At 39.9% G+C, this 23,798-nt stretch overlaps 1 protein-coding gene across 1 annotated transcript in view; it reads right to left on the bottom strand.

Moving 5' to 3' along the window:
* The window catches only part of SEMA5A (semaphorin 5A), a 169,099-nt gene that overhangs the window by 84,464 nt on the left and 60,837 nt on the right, over positions 1-23,798 (bottom strand). The window contains exons 4-5 of the mRNA XM_063298707.1: positions 10,667-10,766; positions 2,444-2,489 (exon numbers count right to left, since the gene is read on the bottom strand). Of these exons, the coding sequence (XP_063154777.1) occupies positions 2,444-2,489; positions 10,667-10,766 (146 nt within the window). The remainder of the gene's footprint in view (positions 1-2,443; positions 2,490-10,666; positions 10,767-23,798) is intronic.

Raw genomic sequence — 23,798 nt, 5'->3', positions numbered from 1 at the left:
CATCCAATCATGAAATGTGATTTAGGGGATAATCCAATCACCGCTTTCCTTCCACATACTCACATACGCTCTGTTTTTGAAGTGAAAATTGTGTTTGCCACTTGCCCACCAGAGTTGGTCATTAGTGTTTATCATAGGAAATACATCATAAATATGCATGTTGCATAAATATGCAGGGAGCCATGACTGAATCACGACTCTCATAAACATGCACATATTTATAATGCAATTTTATGCATTTCTGCTCAGCATTAATATACATTAATTTCAATTGAGTTTATCCTGTCAAATATTTATAGAACAGGGAATTCTGAAAAATATGCAGTTAAAGCATTTGTTTTATAAAATGTAGTCCCAAATATTCTTTTTATATAATTACCTTATCTATTTCATGACTCTTGTGCATAACAGTAAATTCCACCCTCCTTCTATTTTTCAGCATGGGAATTTAAACACAGACAACTGCTTTGGACATGCTGGCTTCAACCCAGGATGTTATGTTTGAGTTCTACTGAAACCAGTAGGTCTTAAGCTAATAATGACTGACTTATTCCACTGATGTGGGGCACAAACCTTCACCAGAATTCCACTCATTCATCATATCACAACGGCAGCTACCTCTGCAGTGAAAACAAAAGCAAGCACACAGACAAACCCTTCTTTGTAATGAAGAAGGGGCTTAGCTGCTGGCTTTCCTCCTTGCCAAACGTTTGCTGCAAGGATGGCCCCTAGATGCATATGCAAGCAGGTGATGCATGTCCATACAAAGGTATCTTTAGAGACTGAAGGCAAACATAATTCAATGACACATTAAATCCAGAGGTGGATTCTGCCTGTACAGGTGATATCCAATTTCTACAATGAAAATACGAAGTGCAGACTCACATAAAGCAATTATAATTAGCTGCCATGATTACATTCGCTTGTGCGGAGTTTTAAAACGAGAGTTATGCTATCCTTATGATGCTTGGTTAGTTAAGAGCCAATCAAGATAACTATGTTTGGGGGTAGATTTAAATTGGAAAAGTAGGAATGGCAGGTTAACTCATGGTGGAACTTATACTGGCAGTAGCCTGGCTCTGTCAAAATTGATTCCCCATGCTGGCAAATCCAGACTTTTCTGTAACATCACTTGCAGGAAAGCTCTAAACAACCAGTCAAGGCATTCATGGAGTGAATGCTATCAAATGAACATTGCAAGGGTGTCGTCAAAAAAAGTCAAGCGCGTGGCCACAACAGTGCAACTGAGGCTCTGCCATTTTTATGCGCATCACTCCCACACTCCTGCAAAGGAAAATAGCCATGATACTGAACTTTAACAGAAAATTGTCTAACCATGATATTGGAGCTATTGCAAACCCAACTATATCCAGAGCAATGGCCCTGTTGTCAATAGTTCAGGCCACTAACAAACTGAGACAGGCCCATAGTCTAGTTTGGTATTTTACGGAGTAAGCAGGTGGGACAGGTCAACCACTCTCAATCCACTTACTCCATCATATTCAACATAACATCATGCCTCCTGCAGTTTGAAAGAGGAAGGAATGAATGAATTATTGGCCCTATGTGGAAAATGGCTGCCCATCTGTACTCTATTTGATGGACTACACAGTCTAAGTCTAAAGTAAATATAATGAGATGTAAGAAGAGACAGTAGAGACCTTGAAATTATGCATTAACACTATTCTTGGAGAGCAGACAAATTAGTACACTGCTTGCCTAATCCCAACCTTTCCCATCATGGTGAGATTTACTGTGTTTACATTTAAATTATAATTGGGGCTGTGTAAAGACTAGACAACCCAATGCACTTCAAGGGTCAGATCAAGACTTCCATAAATGATCCAATCCATTCTGGGTCACTTGGAATGGTGGTGGTGGTGGTAAGGAAAGGAATCCTTCCCAACCTGAGTCAATTTCAAATTCTGGAGTGGGATTAAAAAAAAATTGAGGCCTGCTTCATTATCTGGCAAGGAAACAGCTCAAATGGCTGCATTTTTTTTCATTTTTCAATAGAACAGAATGAAATCAGAAGGGAAACTGGATCTGTTCTCGCTATCTTTCTGCTTTCTGGGCTGTACCAATTCATGCTGCAGATGACTGCTGCTGCACTAGAGTAGTCTCTCTAAAGAAAAAAAAATCCATTTACGTACAAAGGAATCAACCAAGAAGAAACAGCAGCAGAATTTCAAGTTCACTGTTCCTGAACTGCTACAACTAGCATGCAAGATTAGCCATCTCTGGATGGATAGAGCTATCAATCAAAGGAACAACAACAAAACATTGGAGCCTCAAGGTTAATTCAACAAGAACTATAGTTAGAAATGCATGATGTACATCATAAACCAAATCATATGCTGAGATTTTAACTGATTTTATAAATAAAGATGAATTAAAAAGATGAAAATTGTACTTTTTAAAATTACCATAGGGATAAACTTACCTGGATTAGAGAAAGATCCTCACTATGTAGCCTGAACAAGTAATTTCTAGAGTGAAAAAGAAGAAATAGCAGTTATCCAGACTATGCAGATTATATAGCTGAAATCCTAAGAAATAAGGATAGTCCTCTTGGTTCTGAAGCTTAAGCCTTCCTCAGAGTGGCTGGATTGGCACAAAGCAATAATCCAATTTTCCAGAGAACCCTGGTTTGTTGTTTACAAACAATCCCAATGAGCCTTGCAGTTCCATCCCTTTACATGTGGCCCCAGTAACTGAAGCTCCCTAGCAAAAAGAAGGTTCACATTATGGATGGACCAACTCCTGGTTTGTTATTCCCAGTAATTAAAGCATCAAACCAGGAGCCCCATATTTTCTCAAATAGGGTCTATCCTGGACTCATTTCTTTTACTGGTTGTTGTTTTTTCTTTCTGGCAAATACAACTCTCAGTTTACTGGTACAGGTTGCTGTGGTTCAATACTTATTGCACTTTTTACACAATCTAGTGTGATACACCAATACATTCTGAAGGAAGGAGGTAGAGTTTGAAAGATTACAGGTATTTTATCATTTGCGTTAATGTAATGAGGACATACCCAAAGCCAATTACAGCACAGCAATGCGGGAGAAGTAAGTAGCCATGCTGTTATTTCAGGTTGCTTTTTCTAAGAATCCAACAACCTGCAGATCACCACAGCTTTGTAGGAACGCAGATTTAAAAATAAATTCCTTGATGGTTTACTCCATTCCCCACCTCCACTTTTTTTTTTCTTTTCCTGCAATTCCCCACAACCACATTAGTTCAGAGAAGGAGCCTGGCTTTCTAGAAAACACACACCAATTATTTTAGAAATTAACCCACTGTAGGCCCTAATCCTGGTGAGGCCACACGTGGAATACTGCATCCAGTTCTGGTTTCCACAACACAAAAAAAGATGCTGAGGCCCTACGATTCCTGCAATGTAAATTGTAAATGTAAATTGTTCCTCTCCTTTTGTAAGCCATCATTTTCCTCCAAACCACTCCAGCAAGGCTATAGAAGCCTTTGTTGGTCAATGACTGAAATAAAATGACTAACTGATTGGCTGACTATAGAAGTCCCCACACGCTTAATATAACAGACATAGTATAACAGTAGACAACCTGTGGACAATAGGCTGCACCCAGTCTCCCCAGCTCTCCAAGATCCTGAGTACAAAATTCAGCAACAAACGGCTGAACTTTGGCAATGTGGGGGTAAGGGTTTTTTTTTTCTTTTATTACTCAGTTTTGGGGTAGTGGAAGGGAAGAGAACTTCGGTCAATTCATCCTCATTTTAATTGCAAATGGCACTGAAATGAAGGCATTCCATATGCATTCTCATTGTATTACTCATGTTATGGCACTTAAAGGCCCTGGTTCAAAATTGCCCTCTGCTCAGAAATTCATTTACAACAGGAGGTGAAGAAAATTTACTTAGAACAGAAATCAGATCCTGCTCCACCCTTTATTCAAGTAATTTATTTAGAGATTGCAGCCTCAGGACAGGAGGCAATTCTGTACACAAGTCAAAGGAGAAGAGAGTGGGAAGGAAGAAATTTGCAAATATTTTTCAACTCTGAAACTTCTGCTAATAACACTGTTAGATTGGAACACATGGAACTTGGTTGCACATGGAACTGGCAGCCACTGAAAGGCAGCCTGGTGTGAAAGGATGCCCCAAATAAGCAGGCACTTTTCTTCCCTCCTGAGATCTAGAGTTTCAATGCTGCTGCAGCACCAGGACAACACAAGGAATGGCAACCTTTGGAGCAACTGCCCAATGACAAGAGCCCAACCAACATCTTCACAAAAGCACCTGGAGCACCCACTCTGTGTGCAACAGCCCAAGAAGAGAGTCCCACAAACCAGCTCCCAGAAGAGAAGACTGGGAGGGCTGGTGGGGGAGTGGGGAGGAGAGAGGAACAGCTCAGATGCCACAAGTCCTTAGAGAGGGAGTGAAAAAGGTTTCCAGATGCAAATGGACTGTGTTTGGTAGCAAGAGCTAAAGACATGAGGAAGTAAGAAAGACTCAGAGATTAAAAAATACAGTCAGTACAGGAAAAGACAGAGCTAAGATCAATAGGGATATGAGAATGTCGACACAGAATGTAGGCATGGATGAAATAAGATAGAAGTTGTACAAAATTTATAGTGACAGGAAAATCCTAAATTAAGACAGGCAGTAAGAAAAAAAAAGTAGGAAAGAGATATAAACATAGAGTTAGCATTAAGATTACAAGTAAGAAGTAGGAAAATTGAAAACCCCTTGCTTTTGCATAATAAAATAACCCCTAGTTGGGCAAAAACAAATCTAAGTCTTTGTGTCTCGGGTCTATATCAGCTTGAAAAAACCCTAATATCTGCGAGAAGCAGAATCACAAGAATGGTTTGGGAAGGGCCTTGTTTGTTATAGAAGTTCTGAGTCCAGTGGCAAGAAAAGACACACAAAAATGATTAAGCAACCAGCAGAAGCATGCCTTTTCATGGAAAATAAGCAGGATCCTCTGGCATTCTGCGATATTATTTTCTAGAAAGTTAGATTTTAATTTGAGCTTGCCCTTTGACTGTGCCATCCTACAGAACTATACCCATACAGAATTATACTTTTACCCATTAACATACACAGAACACTGATGTGTGAAAAGGCCAAACATTAGGGGAAGATCTAATATTTTAATTAAAAATCTCTCTATTTAGTAATTTTCGGTGACAATTACATTTTTATTGGTAGATTTACTTTACTCACATTTATGCTTTAAGTGATGAGGCAGATGAGTAAAATACTATTTTACTCATTTCCTATCTCTAGACTGACATAAAGAGCAATGATACAGAGGAAGACCCACAATTAAATAGAAATGCATGTGCTCAAGTGCATTTAAATCTTCAGCCTTTCCAGTTGTACGAAGTCAGATGCCTAGAAAGCTGCCTTATACGGAGTGAAACTTTTGGCCTCTCTGTCCTTGCTATGTCTTACTATGATTGGCAGCAAGGGTATTTCCCCTTATCAGCCATCTGCTCTCTTAACCGTGGCAGATAGCAAGCCTCAACCTGACTCTTTTTGCATAGTTTTGCCAATCACAGCAAACAAAGAACTTGGCTAAAACAATCTACATCCCAATTCAATGTAAAGCTGCATGACAATGTTTATACAATCGTGTGTGGCCCCTAGGTTGTAATACAACTACCGTAGTGTTAGAACATTAAAAATTCATTTAATATTTTCACTTTCTTTTACTGGGTACAAACAACTATGGCACAACAGGCATGCAAAAATTATTGCACGTGCAGTGTTTAGCTTGGTTCAAGTTATCTTAGTCTATGAGTTAAGTATTTTCTTATTTGGGCATTTAAAAAATTTCTTAGGTAGGCAGGAATCAGAAAATCATCAAGTTCAAAGGTCTATTCGAGATCATCTAGTCCAATCCCCGGCTCATTGCAGAATCCATTGATTAAAGCCTCTCTGATAGGTGACCATCCAGCCTCTGTTCAAAGACTTGGAGTTCTGGAGGGACTGTCGGGGCTGCATATTTGGCCTGCATATTTTCTACCCCTGCTTAGCTACAGTATTTCTAAATGGGAGGGAGGAGAATGGTAACATACATTTATACACACACACACACACACACACACTCTATTGATTTGATTAAAAAAAATAATGTATCCCTAAGCAACAAGGTAACGGCGTTCCGTGAGTCATGCTGGCCACATGACCCGGAGGTGTCCTATGGACAACGCCGGCTCCAAGGCTTTGAAACGGAGATGAGCACCGCCCCCTAGAGTCAGACACGACTGGACTTTACGTCAAGGGAAACCTTTACCTTTAAGCAACAAGGAGCTTTTCAGTACTGTCAGAATGGGTTTGGGGGCAGAGAATACAGAATTAGCCTTCCTCTTTCAGTGGACACTTCCCTTCTAAGACATTTTCCCCCTGCCAGAGTGATCAAGGAAGAGCCAGAGGAACACTCCTTTGAAGAGGTTGATTTGGCTTGTGGAACATCAAGGGCTCATGCCTAAATTGTATAGAACAAAGACTGCTTATAAAATTGCAAACAGGAAGATTTAATTTCAGCTTGAAAATCTTACTTAGATTTTCTTCTTCTTCCAGTAGTTTTGCACCTGAGAAAATATTAGAAAGGCAGGGAAGAAAAGCTTTCTCTTGACTGCTCAGTCTCAAAAATGTCTTCCAAATCTTCACCTTTTTCTTTCCTTCAAACCACCCTTGACTTATGAAATCCAGCTGAAGGCCACTTTCATGTCCAACATAATTTGGCATAAAACTCTTGTTTCTGTTTCAAACACGCTCTTTCTCCAAGGACAATAAATTTGCCATGTGTTAAAACTAGAACATGAACTCTCATGCTGGACATTCATCATCCAGCTGCATTTCTGATCTCACATTTTCAAGAGACTCATAATAATCCTGAATTCAGTGGAAAGCCCAACAGTGCCCTTCTTTCTAAGGTTACATATGAAAGAGGCTAAGTAAACAATTTAAATTTTCAGCAGAATTGTTCTTGAAACTTGCCACTGTTTAAGGAAGTGAGAAAATATGTAGCAATATTGTTACAGGCATCGATACCTTACCATTCATGCTGCAAGTTTGTTTAATTTTATACTGTAAGCATTTAGTTTTGACATTTATTTCAAAAGAATCATTTTTATAGCATGTTGTTTTGTACAGTTTTGATCTGTGTACAGGTTGCAAGCCAGGGCTGTAGAGCTAAAGCCAGATTGGGCTAAAGCCAAAGACAAACAGGGAGGGAATAGATCAGTGAGCCAAGTAGGATTAAAAGAGGATTGGGGCAGGCAGGTTCACTGCCCGTTCAAGAAGCTTTAAAGAGGAGACATCCAGCAGCCTGCAAGAGCTGCTTCTGGCCTCCTTTTATAGGGGTTGCCGGGAGACAGCCGTCAAAGAAAGCAGATATATACGTGTTTTTGCCATTAGAAAGTCAAAACGTCTAGGATTCCTTATATTAATAGCAAAATGGTCTCTGTTCATCCCCCAATTTCTCACGGGGGACTTCGGGCTGATTTACTAGGATAAAGTTAGACATTTTTATGAATATATAGATTAGATAGAATGATCGCTGTATTTTTTTTCCTTACAAGATTAAATTAATTCTTTCTTAGTATATTTTAAAAGTGAGGTTGCATTTGAATGCAGGAATAGACTGAAGAGCAATTCTTTCTGCTGCCTTCCTTCATAAGTGCAATGTCTCTCTGTTGATGTGAAATTTTCATTAGTGCTAACATTTTAGCATATGCAAGTAAGATCTTTGGTCTGTCCATGCTAATGTTGACAATACCACAAGCTCTATTTAAGTTGTGACGTTTCAGGGTAAAAACTCTTCTTGTTGTTTTTTGCAAAAAAAAACAAAAAACCAACCAACCAACAAAACAAACCATCAATCATTTAGAAGCCAAAGCCACTTCCTGAAAGCACTATTATTAAAATTGAGTTTGACCTGAAAACCTCTAGGACAACAGGTACCATTTGGAGACAGCTGAAACCAAAGCCAGAATCATAAAAAGGGGAAACTAGCCTGCTGGTATCTGCATCAGCTGAATCATAAATTAAGATACTGCTGTGCAGATTTAGGCAAATCTGTTATTGTTTGCAGCTTTCATTCACTGGGATGATTGAACTTAGTGAGAACCTAGACTCAGAGCTGAATGGCAGGATTCACCCTTGCTGGAAAATGCCAGTTTAGAAAGAGGGAGGGGAAAAGAGAAAAAGCATGCACAATCCCAGCAGGTCTTTCTACCATTTTAGCCAGCTTCACAATGCACATAACAAGTACAAATACTAGTATGCAGAATACTAACTTGGCCACCATTCTGATCCATCACCCATGCTTCAGATGAGTAGTACATTTTGTAATTCACATTCATCTCCACTTAATTTAAAAAGTACTACAAAGTTTTTAAACACAATTTCAAAACTATTTTGACGGCCCTGGTGTGCAACCTTTATAACTAGGTTCAGATTTGGCATGCCTGGTTTCCACTAATCACCCAAGGAGAGTTAGGCATGTTGAGTAATGATTGCCTATTCTAAAACAGTATCAGACTCACAGGCAAGATTCAAGGATGTCTGATTTATTAAAGAACAGTAAGCAGGATCACAAAGAAAGCTGAGAATGATGAAAGCGTGCCAAATGCAAACTAAAAACCCTCGGTGCAAATGAAATCCTTCCCCCCCCCCCCCCGTAGAATCTTCCCAAGTTCACAATCCCAGGTGCTCCTAAGAGTTTCTGATGGTCCACGGGAAAAGTCCTTGAACAGAGAAAATAACCCAAACACATTCCATTGTCCTGATTTCACATACAGAGCTTGGTACAAGGTTTCACAGCAGCTCCCTCCCAAATAGAAGCGCGCGTCAGCGCCATGGCATGTGAAACGTTACGATGTATAAACTACATTGAAACAGTGAACATGACATGTTGGTACTCATTGAAGGGATGGTGTGTATCTTTCTAAACTGGCATATCTGTCCTCACTTTAACCTAAGTTGAATTGCTTCATTCCTTTTCTTCATAAAATATTCCCTGAAAGCTGCTAAGTCAGCAAGAATGATTCTCAGCTAAACCTCTAAAAGGCGCTACATGTTCAAATGTAGGTTGATTATTTGGGAGGGGGCAGGGGAGCAATTCAAACTTGTTACTCACTACTGCTAGTCAGAATGGACATATTCCAGCCAGAACTGCATCATGTAATTCACCTGATTGTATAGCTTTGCCTGGAGTTCTAAACATTTCTAAGAAAACTAGATTCTATTGACATTGTAAAGGAGTTACTTTTCTAAGCTCTGCCTGAAGCCTGCAATTATTTTCAGGTATTGAAAGACAGGAAGGCAAGAGGGAAATGTAACTTTCAATATTACTTTCTTAGCAGTTTCAACTAAACTTCCTGAGAGTTGATTAAAGAAACTCCTGCCCTTTCTGTTCTTTGACTGAATGTAGAGGGCTTAAGACTGGGCAGAAGATGGGGCTGCGTGTTGCCCTGCTTTCCTCAGCTCTCATATTCTGCCCATCCCACTGTTTACTCCCTAAATCTTCATGGAATCAGCCGTGAAGTTAAAAGAGGAGCTACTGAAATTGGAGCGTCCATGTAATCTTGGATCCTGATTTATTCAATGAACAACCCCCCTACAAGAAATCACAGAGATAACAGTATATATACACAATAAAAGTTTAACCAAATTTAAGCAAGATCAGTTCCCATACATACAACATATCACACAACATGCTAAGTATAGTCACCTACAGTCTGGCTTTTAAGGGGGCCTGAATGCTGAAAAATATCACAAATTAGCAAATGTATAAAATGGGGGGGGGGGGAGACAGAAAACAATAGTTCTTTTTCTTTTTAAAAAAATATTATTACTTTCTTGTTTTCCTACATTTAAGTAGTTTAACTTTTAGGTATTTTAACTTTTGTTAATTTTTTAATTTCCTTTTATCAACATGTAAACACACACACACACAAAGTAACACTACAATGGAGATCTTAATATTAAGTATTTAGTTCAAGACTTAAACTATTACCATATAACTAATATTTTGATGTGAATTGCAGTGGTTCTTTTTTTTTTATCTTATATTCAACTTGGGATGAAAAGTTAAATAATCTTATGCTTGTAACACTGACATCCTAAATGGCAATTAATACTGATAGAATTTTTACTTTTCTCTTTTTATTTTTAATACTCTAAACTTTTCAAATAATAGAATGTAAGAAAAAAATTAATATTATATAAACATTACTGCATTGAAATTTACATTGAAATAACACAATGTATCATGATTTATGACATAATAAAAGAAAAAAGAAATCACAGAGATGAAGTAGCATTATTATCATGTGCAAGCCGATCCTTTATCCAATTTCAAGTCATTGTGCATTCAGAGAAATGCCTGCACAGGGCCTTTGTCACATACTGAATATGGAAAATCATATACACAAGAATCTCAGTTCTTCTTCATGCATCTAATTTTATCCACCTAAGGTTAAACAGGATTAAAAACCTAATGCCCTCCAGACATTTTGGACTACGACCTCACAGGGCTGATGGAAGCTTAAATCCCAAACTTCAAGAAACTGCCAGCTTAAAACCATAAAATTGCAGGGATATATGAACACATTATTTTACCACAAATGCATTTGAAAAATAAAAAGTACATTTTTAAAATAGCATCTCACCTTGCCCCAACAATCAGTTCTTTTTGTCTTGGATCAAACGTTATTTGAGAGAAGTCAACAGCACTTTCCGATCTGAACACATGTAACCAAGGAGCAAGTTCTACAAGAATAGAAAGAAAATGGTAATAATATTCATACTACAAATTCTTAGCATTAAATTTTTTTTGGTGCTATCGAATCACTTTACCTGTATGAATTGTTCCAAGAGTTTTGTAAAATTAGAAGAAGTGGTGACTAATGACTTCTATTTTATTCTGGTTTTCTATAGGCCCAGACTTCGTCTCCCGTCCTATCTCTTTTCTGGGAAGCTCTTAATAAATGTAAATATTGTCAGCCTCAGAATTGAGACCTAGAGAAAATTACAAGATGCTCAAACCCATCTTGACAACCTTTCTTTCCCATCCTCTGCTTTATGGAACAATATTACTCTTTAAGAGTCATGTTAACTTTAATGAGTAGATAACTAAGGCAACAGCACTTTTAGACTTGCACTGAAAAAAGACAGGCTACTTTAACAGACAGCAGAGAGGTGCTGCACTGGTGTGGGATCTGAAGTTCTTCTGAATCATTTTAGGAGCATACGCATTTCCACTTCTGCGTTCCATAGCTCAAGGGTGATGCTAGAGAAAGCCACCTCCTGTCTGCTCAATAAACCGGCCTCCAAAACTAGATGCATCTTCAGAAGGCCCTCTCTTGAAAACAGGGAGGTTCTAAGCCACAGATCCCAATTTTTTCAAGCTGGTAGACACATCTAGAATACTGAGAATTTGTCAAACTCATTTTTATACCACTTCCTATGGAAATACATTTCGGAACAATTTACAAAATGTAAAATGCAATACTAAAAGCTAATAATTTAAAACAATATAAAGTTTGCTCATTAAAAGGAAGGGGGACAAAAACAAAAGACCCATTTGGCATTCATAAAGGGAAGGCAGTGGTGAAGTGATAGGTTTCCAACAGATGCCTCAAATATAGAATGGTAGAAGCTCCATGAATTTCAGTAGGGAAGACATTCCACAGAGACGGTTTGCCCACAGGCAATCACCAGATGTTCTCTGCAGCTCTCTGCTCACACAGATCTTGGTAACTAACAAGGTCTGTAATGGAGAAGACAGCCTGTCAGGAATTACTTCTTTAAGTCCTTCAAGCAAAACCTCAACTTTGGCTCAGTAGCTTACTTGCAGCCAGTAGTTTCTTCAACAGAGGTACAACAGACTCAGCACCTGTCCATCACATTTTGGACCAGCTGTAGCTTCTGGATTAAGCATATTAAAGCCTCCAGATAGCCCCACAAAAGAACATTGAAATAATCTATAGAGTTGGTGCTTTGATAAAGTCAATGCTAAGGATTTGTAGAACTATTGTTCATTTTTCTATTTTTGTAGAACTTGCTCCCTGGTTATTTATATTCAGATCTATAATAATCTAACAGGGAGACTAACAGTGCAGCTAGGCTGAATTTATGCTGGCCATTTGGGCCTCCAGTGACCATAATAATTCTAGGATCACCCCCATACTATGCACATTTTCTTTTCTTTTCTTTTCAAGAGAATGCAACTTCATTTAAACGGCAAACTCTCCAGTTGGGAACCATACCCCCAACAAGGTCTGTTTTGACAAGATTCAAACTCAGTTTATTATTCTTATATACTTCATTGCTGCATCAGATATAGGTTTAGAACAAGCACAGTTTCTGCTAAGAATGTCAGGATACTGCTGGTCTCCAGGCCAAAACTCCTGATAATTACCCTAAGAGGCTTAATTTAGCTCAGGGGTTGGCAACTTTTAAGCAGTGGGGAGCTCAGACTCTTGACCCTCCACAAGAGGCCATCTGGTTATTTAACATGTTTATTTTACCTCTAAAATACTAAAACAAGTAGAATCCAAAGCATAATTTTGTTGTAGAGTCACATAGTATAATATACTGGATGTTGGTTTTAGATACAGATGTTTTTACACTGATAAAACCACATAAACCATTTGTAAGGTTTTATTGTAGATTGCCCTTGATGAAGGAACGGTCCAAAACATGTTGCATTTCTATACAATAAATAATTTGCTATTGGCACTTAAATTCTCTCCTCTTATTTTGGTTTCCACCCCGGAGAAGAGATAAAGTGGGTGTTTTGCACCAAGTGAAGCTTCCAAACAGTCTTTAAAGACATATGGTACATAAGTAACACTGCAGGGTGTGAATGCAGTCCTTCCAATCTGGTGTTTACCTACTAATTTCCTTGCAATTTCCATTTCTGTTCCATTTCCTTGCCTTATCAGTTGTTTTTCAAATCAAGTTTGATATTGAAAGTAGATGGTCTGCTACACTAAGAAACAGAAGTGAAGTGGAAGATTTAACACTTAACACTTTGAAATATGCCAACTCCTTTCCAGCATAACAGAATGTTCCGTTGTTCAGTTACCCACAAGCTTCAGTGTGAAGAGACAGATTTATCCCCTTCACTAGTCTACATGCTCAATCAAAAATTCAGTTTCCTACAGGCAGTGAAACAAAATGCTTTTCCTTTCCATATGTCAACAGGATAATTCCAGAAGCCTTTGAAAAATGCTGCAGAATCGGTTCTGCCTTCAGATCCACGAGGATCCAGTTCATTCTGCTAAACTACATTTATGCCACAGAGTGCCACTGATTTCTCAGCCACTGCTGAGGATTCTGAGAGTTCAGGCTCACCCAGTGGGAGGCACCCAGGTTGGAAACTATCCTAGATAATCTCCAGTACAACTCGGTATACGTTCTCAAAATGTCCCACTATATCAAACTGGGCTTCTTCTTGGTTAATGTACGTAACATTATAAACAGTGATTGAAAAATAGTTAACATTCTGATTGAAGTTGAAATATCTGAAATGTAAGTATTAACATAGAATGATGTGTGCATTCAGGTGTGTGTGTGTGTGTGTGTGTGTGTGTTGTGGTGGGTGAGTGTTGTCTTTTTAATAGCTGCTCTCCTGCTGTGCTATATTTAATGCTACACTGAAGATTAGCCTAATTTATGAATAGCTTTCAGAGAAGCGTTTTGGGGAGAATGGCTGTAAGCGGAGGAATGAGTTAGCTTTAAGAAAACCACTATCAGCAGGGGACACCAGAAAGCTCCTCATGCATGCATTTTGCATAATGCTCGACTCCCAGTGACTTCATGGAAATAAACAAGTAGTTTTCTTGGCAGTAACACAGAAGTGGGTTGCCACTGTCTTCTTCCAGTGGGTTGCCACTGTCTTCTTCTTGTCACCTCCGGCTTCCCAGCCTGTCTCACAGCCCTGGTTTCCCTTGGAGGTCTCCCATACTGATCCTTTTCGGCTTCTAAGCTCAGACAATTAGCCAGCTGCTGCCTTCCACTGCAGTAGCAACTTTGTATTTGTTTTGGGGTTGATCAAAATCCTAGTTAAAAAAATATCTTCCTCATGACTTCATAGTGGCTGCTGATTTTTCATTAAGTTTTGATTATCAAAAGGAAATTATTCCTTTCTTATTCCTTCTTTAGCTCTGAAGCCTCCATTCAGTTCACAATTTCAGCAGCTCTGATTGCCAAATCAAATAAATAAATCAATAAACGAGAGAATGTAAGCTGCTACACCACAACTGTCAGCAATTTTTTATAGTTTATTTTCTTGAAGTGTAAACCAATTATTCAAAAAGTGTTCAAAATAAACGAAGTGGGACTTTATTTCTCCTTTGGTGTTACTGATTTTATGTCTCCCCACTGAGGAATCACTATTTTCTTGAAGCATCTTAATGCCATTTACTGCCTACATTCATCCATTCTGACATCCCTTTTCTTGGTTTCTTTGGCACCATTACTAAATCTTTAGTTACTAAAATTGAAGTTATATTTCACTGCTGGTCATCTGAAACAAACTAGTAGTTATTATACTCTTGACAGAGAAAAGAAATTACTAGCAGCAAAACCCCCCCCCCCAACAAAATCTTTAAAATGGGAGATTAAGCAGTTTATGTCCAAACAAAGGGTCTCAGAAAGCAGATTTTGTCTGGAAAACCAGCCTTCAAGATTGTCTGGAGCTCTCTGGGTGAGTAGTTATAAAACACACATTTCTTTATTTATTTTAGAAGGCCACCCAATTCCAGAATTACTCTGGTTGGCTTACATAACTAAAAGGGAAGAAAAAAGCATATACACCAGGATTTTTTTTTTTAAAAAATTACCCAATCCCTAAATACCATATAAAAACTGTCAGAGATTCACAAACATGTTTTTCAAGACCTGTGAATCCCTTGCAGAGTAGGAGCCAGCTCCAAAAATCCATTTAATATTGAATTCGCAAATAGAAGACATCTCTCTTTTTTAAAAAATAATATTAAAGATTACAATTATGCAGATAAAAACTAATACAGACTACAAAAAAATAAAAAAATAGAAAGAAAAATAAAAAGTGCAAAAAAGAAAAGAAAAAAAGAAAAAATATAAAAGGAACCATAGGAAAGAACGAAAATACATGAATATAATGAAGGAAAAAAGAAATAAAATATAAAGAAGTAACTTCCCCCTTTGTCACAACAATTTTAACAACTTGTCTCTTTTCTCTTAAAATACAACAAATGATCTCTTCATCCCATATCATATCTCTTATCTATAGACAAAACCTCGTCATTCAGTCCTGGTCAGCAACAGCCCATTAAGGGTTACCAGAAATAACAACATCTATTTTAACCCTGATCAAATAAACCAACTTTATATTCCTTCCCTTTACTTTTAACAATCTTAGTCTTTAATCCCTTCAAATAATGTCCCAGAACTTGATTACTTTTCTTTTTTTCTTTATCCCTTCTCACCAAGTCTTTCAAAACTTTAACAGGCCTCCTTTGTAAATCCAATACAGGAAAATTATCCAAGTCATTCTTCTGTTTTGTTGTTTGTATGTCCCTTTTAATTATTAAAACATCAGCTGGTTTCATTTCATCCAGTATTTCATCTTTTTTCAGATCATTCTTCTAGCCAGTCATTTTAAAATCCATGTTGAAATCTATTTCCATTTTATCCAGTAGAACTTGTTCCCCTTCCATGACATTATACACAGTTTATCTATGATGACAGACATTCTTAAAATTAACTTCTGAGTCCATTGTTCACAAATATCCTTCAGTACATCCAACACTTTGCTCCATTCTGTGTTAACAGGTTAAATAGGTTTTGTTGTTTATTCGTTTAGTCGCTTCCGACTCTTCGTGACTTCATGGACCAGCCCACGCCAGAGCTTCCTGTCGGTCGTCAACACCCCCAGCTCCCCCAGGGACGAGTCCGTCACCTCTAGAATATCATCCATCCACCTTGCCCTTGGTCGGCCCCTCTTCCTTTTGCCCTCCACTCTCCCGAGCATCAGCATCTTCTCCAGGGTGTCCTGTCTTCTCATTATGTGGCCAAAGTATTTCAGTTTGGCCTTTAATATCATTCCCTCAAGTGAGCAGTCTGGCTTTATTTCCTGGAGGATGGACTGGTTTGATCTTCGTGCAGTCCAAGGCACTCTCAGAATTTTCCTCCAACACCACAGTTCAAAAGCATCGATCTTCCTTCGCTCAGCCTTCCTTATGGTCCAGCTCTCGCAGCCATATGTTACTACGGGGAACACCATTGCTTTAACTATGCGGGCCTTTGTTGTCAGTGTGATGTCTCTGCTCTTAACTATTTTATCGAGATTGGTCATTGCTCTTCTTCCAAGGATTAAGCGTCTTCTGATTTCCTGACTGCAGTCAGCATCTGCAGTAATCTTCGCACCTAGGAATACAAAGTCTTTCACTGCTTCTACATTTTCTCCCTCTATTTGCCAGTTAGGTGTTCTCCTTTAATTATAGTCTTTAGTTCCTTCTGGCTCCCTCTAGTGTCCAACATTCAAAATCCCATCCTATCATACAGGTAATCCTCGATTTACAACCACAATTGGGACCAGAACTTCCATTGCTAAGTGAGGCAATCAATAAGTGAATCATACCCAATTTTATGACCTTTTTTGCCACGGTCATTAAACAAATCACTGCAGTCATTAAGTGAATCACATGGTCATTAAGTAAATCCAGCTTCCCCCATTGACTTTGCTTGTTGGAAGACAGCTGGGAAGGTCACAAATGGTGATCACATGACCCTGGGACACTGCAACCATTGTAAATACATGCTGGTTACTAAGCACCTGATCATGTGACTGTAGAGACACTGCAATGGTCATAAATGTGAGGACTGGTTGTAAGTCACTTTTTTCAGCGCTGTCATAACTTCAAATGGTCAATAAATGAATAGTTGAGGACTACCTGTATTGTTTTTTTCGCCAGAATTCAAAACACCAGCCATTTCCTATGGGAAAGATTCTTTCAATTAATTTCAAAATCCCATTTCAAGTTTATCAAGACCCTTAATCCATTTATAACTTTCCAAAAACAACACTCTAATCACCATTTTGCAGTTTATCTCCCAAAATTAATGTCCTTAAACTTGTACTTAAAAACTTCTTTTGCTGAAGATTGAAGAAAACTCACCCAGTGAATGCCATCAAACTTGCCATTCTGGAGGTTCTTAATATTTGAAAAGTAGTATAAAGGTAATTTCAAAGGTGATTAAGAAATGAGGCTCAGTCGAACTTTATGTCCATATAGGCTACATTACAATTGTGAGCTTGGCTGGAATCCCTCAACTCCCAGACACTCCACTCACCAGCAGAGTGCAAAAACTCATGGGTAGCAGCTGTCCGGATTACACGTGGGCAATCCCACAATCTCTCCTTTCTCCAGAGAGATTTCACTGGCCAGGATCTGTCCTCTGGCCACCAATTTCAGTCATAATGCCATCCCTGCTCCATGGCTCACCATATCCTCACTGGAAGTCTCCTCAAATAGAGGTCATATTAAACTGATAAGATAATACACTTGATCTTAGCCAAAGATCCCACACTGTTCTTTTTTTCTTTTCAGACCTCTTCCCTTTATCCCCTATTTCAGTCTTTCTGATTCTTGGGACCTGCTTTTTCATTCCTGCAACTTTACTCAAATGGTGTGTTTCTGACAAGTAGCTGGGCTGGTTTTCTCACTTTTTTCTATCTTTGCTTAATTCTTAGTATGAAGTGGATTGGTTGCAAGGCATACAAATAAATTAGAGCTGAGCAAGGGGCTTCCGTAACAACTGCTTATTTCACAGGATAATGAAATTTTCTTAAAACAATGCTGTTCCCATAAGAAAAGAGTGGAATATGTGCAGCCCTCCTTCAACACCAAATTCAGCCACAGTGCCAATATCCATAGTAACCACAGGGTTCCAGAGAAACAAATCTGGGCCAGAGCCTCACCAACACTTCCGAATTGGGGCAGAGCAGGCTAGAGCTACCCACACTGGATGAGTAAAACTAGCAACCAAAAAAGCAACACAACTTTTAAGATTGGATATTAAGCAACTTATGTCCAAACAGAGGCTAATTCTTGCCAAATTCAGGCTTTGCCCCAAGAGGAAATACCGCCCTCTTTAGTTCCAGCCTTTCTTTCTTTCTTCCTGTCTGTCAGTCAGTCAGTCAGTCAGTAGCTACCAACACCTTGAATTGCACCTGGAAGCCTACTGGTAGCCAGTAGTGTCATGAAGCAGTGGTGTCACCACTGCCACCATCACCTGTGCACACCATCACATTCTGCACCAACTTATCCTGTTCAGACTACACAACCAGGCAAGGTATTATCAAAAATACTCCTTATTAAGTAACTATTTACAATAATTGAGTCCTTATTATATGAAGACTTGGTCCAATGAGCCCAACTGGGCCACAGTGAGGCAGCAGAATAGGACTTCTCACTGGAACTGTAAGCTGGATGCAACTGGAACGCAGTGTGCTGGAGGCAGGAGGTCTTGGACTGGAAGCGGTTACTGGAACCTTGAAGCAGGACTGTGAACAGCAAACAAGGCTGGACTTGACTAGAACTATGGACTGGGTTGAAAACTCGAAGCAGAACTAGAACTCAAAGCACAGCTGGACTCGGCTGAAAGCCCAGGACTAGGCTGGATTCTCTGGACTGGAGACTTGGAGCAGGGCTGGGAACTTGGAACAAGGCCGGACTTGGCTGGAAGCCCTGGACTAGGCTAGAATCCAGATCCTGAACAAGATAGGTGTTAAATTCCCAAACACGGCTGAGCGTGCAAAGCGCAGCTGCACAGGGTCAAGGACAAATGGCGGCGCTAAAGTTTCAAGGCACAGCTACGCTGCTGGGAAATTTGCGGAGTTTTAAGGCTGGATGCAAGGCGAAGGCTGCTGGGCGTGGCTGACGCAGATCACTGGGTGGCAGCAGAAGCAGATTTCAATCTCTCCTCGGAGTGGAGCAATGGCAGTGATTCCTCTTCAGCAACAGACACTGTCTCCAATGCAGGTAAGGACTCTTCTTCTGGAACTGCAGGCTTGGAGGATCGGTTGTCTCCAGCAGCTCACTCTTTGCACGGCTGCCTTTTATTCCAATCTTTGGTGTGCTTGGACTCTTCTGTAGCTAATCAGGCTGCTTTCTCCTGCACACGCTTTTCAGCTCGTTGTTGGCGCGCGCTGATTGGCGCATTCAAATCCTCCTCTGGATCTCGCCCAATCAGCGTTGTAGGTTCTTCCCGCTCTGCTGAGTCATGCGAGAGTTTCATTTCTCTGATTCCAGCCCAGTAAGTTTCCAATTCCTCCTCTGACTCGGAAAGTGTTTCACTTTCTGAATCAGAGGCAGGCGTGGTTCTGACACAACTGAAGCTTCCAGATGCTCTTCAAGGGTACACTGCAGGGTAGAGTACATTGCAGTAGTCCAGTCAGGATGTCATGAGGGCATGAATGATTACAAGCAAGTCCTCCTGGTACAGGAACTCCTAGCCACAACTGTCACCTGCTCTTTAAATAGGATCTGCGAGCCCAGGAAAAATGCAGATTGCACACCAGTTCTGTCTGATGCAGTGCTACCCCACCCAGAACCAACAATGGAAGTCCCTGGAACAAGGAGGTCCCAAAACCCAAAGCCGCTTGGTCTTGCTTGGATTGAGCTGAAGCCTGTTGCACGCCATCCAGACCCCCACAGTCTCCAGGCACTGAGACAGAACCTCCACAGCATCATTCAGATGACCTGGGATGGAGATATAAAGCTGAGTATCATCAGCATAGTGATCAGACCTCACCATACCAAACCATTAGGTGACCTCAGCCAGCAGCTTCATGTAGATAAACAGGAGAGGAAAAAATATCAAGTCCTGAGGCACCCCACAAAGTAGGGGCCATGGGATGGATCTCTCTCCCCCATCAATACTAACTGGAACCAACTCTGAAGGAAGGAGAGCCAGTACAACAGTGTCACCCACCCCCAACACCCAGAGACAATTCAGAAGGACAGCCAGTTTAGTCTAGCGGTTAAGGCAATGGGCTAGAAACCAGGAGATGGTGAGTTCTAGTCCCACTTTAGGCATGAAAGCTGGCTGGGTGACCTTGGGCCAGTCACTCTCTCTCAGCCCAACTCACCTCACAGGGTTTTTGTTGTGGGGAAAATAGGAGGAGGAAGGAGTATTAGGTATGTTCGCCGCCTTGAGTTATTTATAAAAATAATAAAGGTGGGATAGAAAATACATAAATAAATACCATGAGAGGTGGTATCAATGGCTGCTGAGAGATCAAGAAGAGCATGGATGGACACACCATCCCCATCCTGCTCCCACCAGAGGTCATCTACGACTGTGATCAATGCCATCTCAGTCCCACACCCAGGCCTGAACCCTGACTGAAAGGGGTCTAGATAATCTGCTGCTTCCAGAGTCCTTCAAAGCTGCAGCGCGACCACCAACATTCCAAGGTTAGGAGCTGGATGAAAGTTGTCTAGAATGGTACTTTTTTCCCTAAGCTTTTGAAATCAGCTTTTCTATTGTCCAAAGAATACATCCAAGTCATCTGTTTTCAAAGACCTTGTTGACACAAAGTAAAAGATGAAATGAGCTCTTCTCTCCAATATTCTTGCCTCTTCTATATCATCAGCAAGTTCTCTGTTGTCAGCATTAAGTCTAGAATATTGTTTCTTCCTCTACTTCTCAAGAAATGAAATTATAATGAAGGCAAGGAAATAATTTGTTGATAAATAAGAGCTTGTATAGCAAAATAGTTAACCTGAGTTAAGTTTTACCCTCATCCAGAAGCTCATTGGGTGAATTTGAGCCAGTCACTCTCTCTTAGCTGAACCTACAGTACTTCACAGAATTCTTGCTATAGAAAAATGAGGGGAAAAGTAGTATGCTGGTCTGAGCTGCTGGAGGATAGACAGGGCATCAATCAATCAGACAGACAGACAAATTAAACAAGTCTTCCATTGTTAGCAAAGTTAAGATTCCAGGAGATGTCAAGAGAGCAGTAAATGGAAGATTTCAACTATGTTATCTTATGCTCCAGGAAAGTACCATCTATGTCTTCTGGCTGGATGGGTAATCTAGAGTAGATTTGCCACAGCAATACTGTGGTGACTCTCTTCATTTTTACCCAGATGCTTTCTCAGAAGGGATTTCTGTACAGATTTATACATTCTTTACAAATAATGCCCCCTTTTGTTTGTCGTGAAGTCCAATTCTCTGGAACAAAGTATATCCTTTACTTATAATATTCTAATCACCAGTCTCCTTCCATTAAATTTCAGATTGTATTTAATATATTGTGTTAGGATTTAAATTCATAAAGATACAATGATATACATCAATGTTGCCCTTCTAGGTTGTACATTATTGGTCTCTAATGCCTGCAAATTATTAGCTTTCAGTGCAGGGGTCTCTCTTGTCCCAGTCGTTAACACCCACCCAGACCCAAGATTTAGTTACAAGCCTTTCTGACCAAGTTACTAAACTTCTTGTGATAGGCACCCCTATCATCCATAGGGAAACTTCCATATTGGTACTATAAGGCATGTTTTACAAATGCTAAACTTTTGCTGATGACTCCGTCTACCTAGCCAGTGTTCTTTTCTAATATCCTACTTTCTCCTCCCAGCACCTTGACCTTCAAGAGTAAGGACTGATGCAAGTATCATTTGTGCTCCCAAGTTCTTAATTTTCTTATCCTGAGCCTCATTGTCTTTGGAGATACATTCAACAACTCCTCTGACTGGATCATTTGTCCCACCTGAATTAGCAAGGGAAAACAGAAGCCAGTTATTTTGAAGAACCTCAACAGCCTGCTGTCACATCTGGAATACAAGCTCCAAGAAGGCAGCACTCTTTCAAAGGTGTTTGGTCTGGAGATAGTTGCTTCTGTTCCTCTTAGCATGAAATCTCTGACAACCACATACGCCTGTTCCTTCTCAGGCTGGCAGTTAAGTACTTTATATCCACATGATTCTGAGCATTTTCCTTACAATTTTTCCTTTCACCATAGCAGTGTCACTCACCAAGTCAAAAGTCTAATAACAGCTGTGTGCTTCCAGTGCACTTCCAGAATGTCTCCTTTCTCTTGGTCCTATACATCATGTTTTTCATTCCTCTGCCTCTTACCCTTTGTTTTCTTGTTTTGATTTAGGAAACTCCAGTCTCTCATGTCAAAAATGTTCACACTCCCTGATAAATTGGAATGACATGCTTCCAATCTTTTCACCTTCCGTCCTAAAAGAGCCAGCTGCATACACTTGCTGCATGTCTCATTCAGGCTGTTCTCAGGCAGGAAAAAAAAGACTAATAAATCTTGCAAGTCACTTGAACAGCTAGCTGTTTTAGATGCCCCACTGAACATGACATTTTTCTGCACTTCCACCATTGCTTGCTGTCTCTCTCTGTTCCCACACAAAACTTCTGGATGCTCAGCCTGGTTGCTGAGTCAGCTGATACAGTAACCTAGACAGGCAAAGCAAACGTACCCTACAACCACAATAACAAGCTCAGGCAAGGCACAAGAGAGACAAAAAGCCAAAACCAGAGACAGAGAGGCAAAATTATATTGCAGAGTAGCCAAATCTCCACCACCATAACCCTAAGACAAAAAGAGGAGATTTTTTTGGGGGGGGGGGGAGGGAATAAAAAAATTATAGAAGCCTAAGCAAATAGAGGAGAAAGAAAGAAAACAAAGGAAGGCCCTGCACAATAAAAGGCTAAATCAGGTGCCTCCACAGCCTAAACAAAATGGGAGGTGGTCAAAACCAAAGACAGAGATTTAAGTAAGTCTCATTATTGGCCCCAAACCATAACCCATCCCCACCCCATACCAAGCTCCATTTTTTCACTCAGGGTGTTGACACTCACACTAATACTTGCTCCAATTATATCTAGCTATCTGTTTTTGCCTTTCAGCTCTCAGATAATACAGTATCTTTCCTGAAGACGCTACCAAGGAAGTTATAAAAGAAAGGCTGAAAGCTTAGAGAGATAAGCAACCCTCCTTTACAAGAATATATTTCCTTAATTAGCATCAAATATACATTTAAATTTGCCTTAAACCAGATTCAAACTTCATATCTTGGCCTGGCAGAACATAAACTATTTCTAACTAGTGCTAAGCATAAATGAGATTTTTGTCAAATACAGTAATTCTGAAAATGCAATAGTAGTGTTTCTTTTCAAACTGCTACAGGTTACAGTAAATTTAGAAATAAAATACTCAACTCCATGTTGGCTCTTTTTATTGCAGTTTGCTGGGCAAAAGGAAACTAAATTAAATTAATATACTCTTGGTAGTTAAGTTTTAATGCGTAACCTATAGAACTTGCTTATTCATTTTTCTTTGCCTTCATCCTATAGGTACCCATGCACTAGATTAAATGACTGGGAAGCAGAATAGCAAATTTCAACACTTGGTGTAGGAAAGCAAAGCTTGCTGTGACAGAATTTTAACTACTGATGGATCTAAAGCCATCAATGTAATATGTGGATTTTTAAAAATAAAATAGAATAGTAAGAAGTCTAATGTCTAATGAGGAAGCCGGCAGGGAAGGTTGCAAGTTGCTCCAATAAGTTGCTCCCACCACTTTTTCTACCAAGAAGCCTGCTATGGAGTACGAGATCCCAGGGATCTCGTACTCCATAGCATGCCCCTGCCCGCCTTCATAGTGCACGCCCTCCCCAGACCTACCCACACTCCATAGCGCCTGCCCACAGCATTCTCCCACCCATCCCCGCCTGGGACTCTCACCTCTTCCTGCCCCACATGGTCCTGGGGTT

This window comes from Candoia aspera, chromosome 3, assembly GCF_035149785.1.
Source record: "Candoia aspera isolate rCanAsp1 chromosome 3, rCanAsp1.hap2, whole genome shotgun sequence".
Taxonomy (NCBI): Eukaryota; Metazoa; Chordata; class Lepidosauria; order Squamata; family Boidae; genus Candoia; species Candoia aspera.
This window is presented reverse-complemented; position numbering and strand designations above follow the sequence as displayed.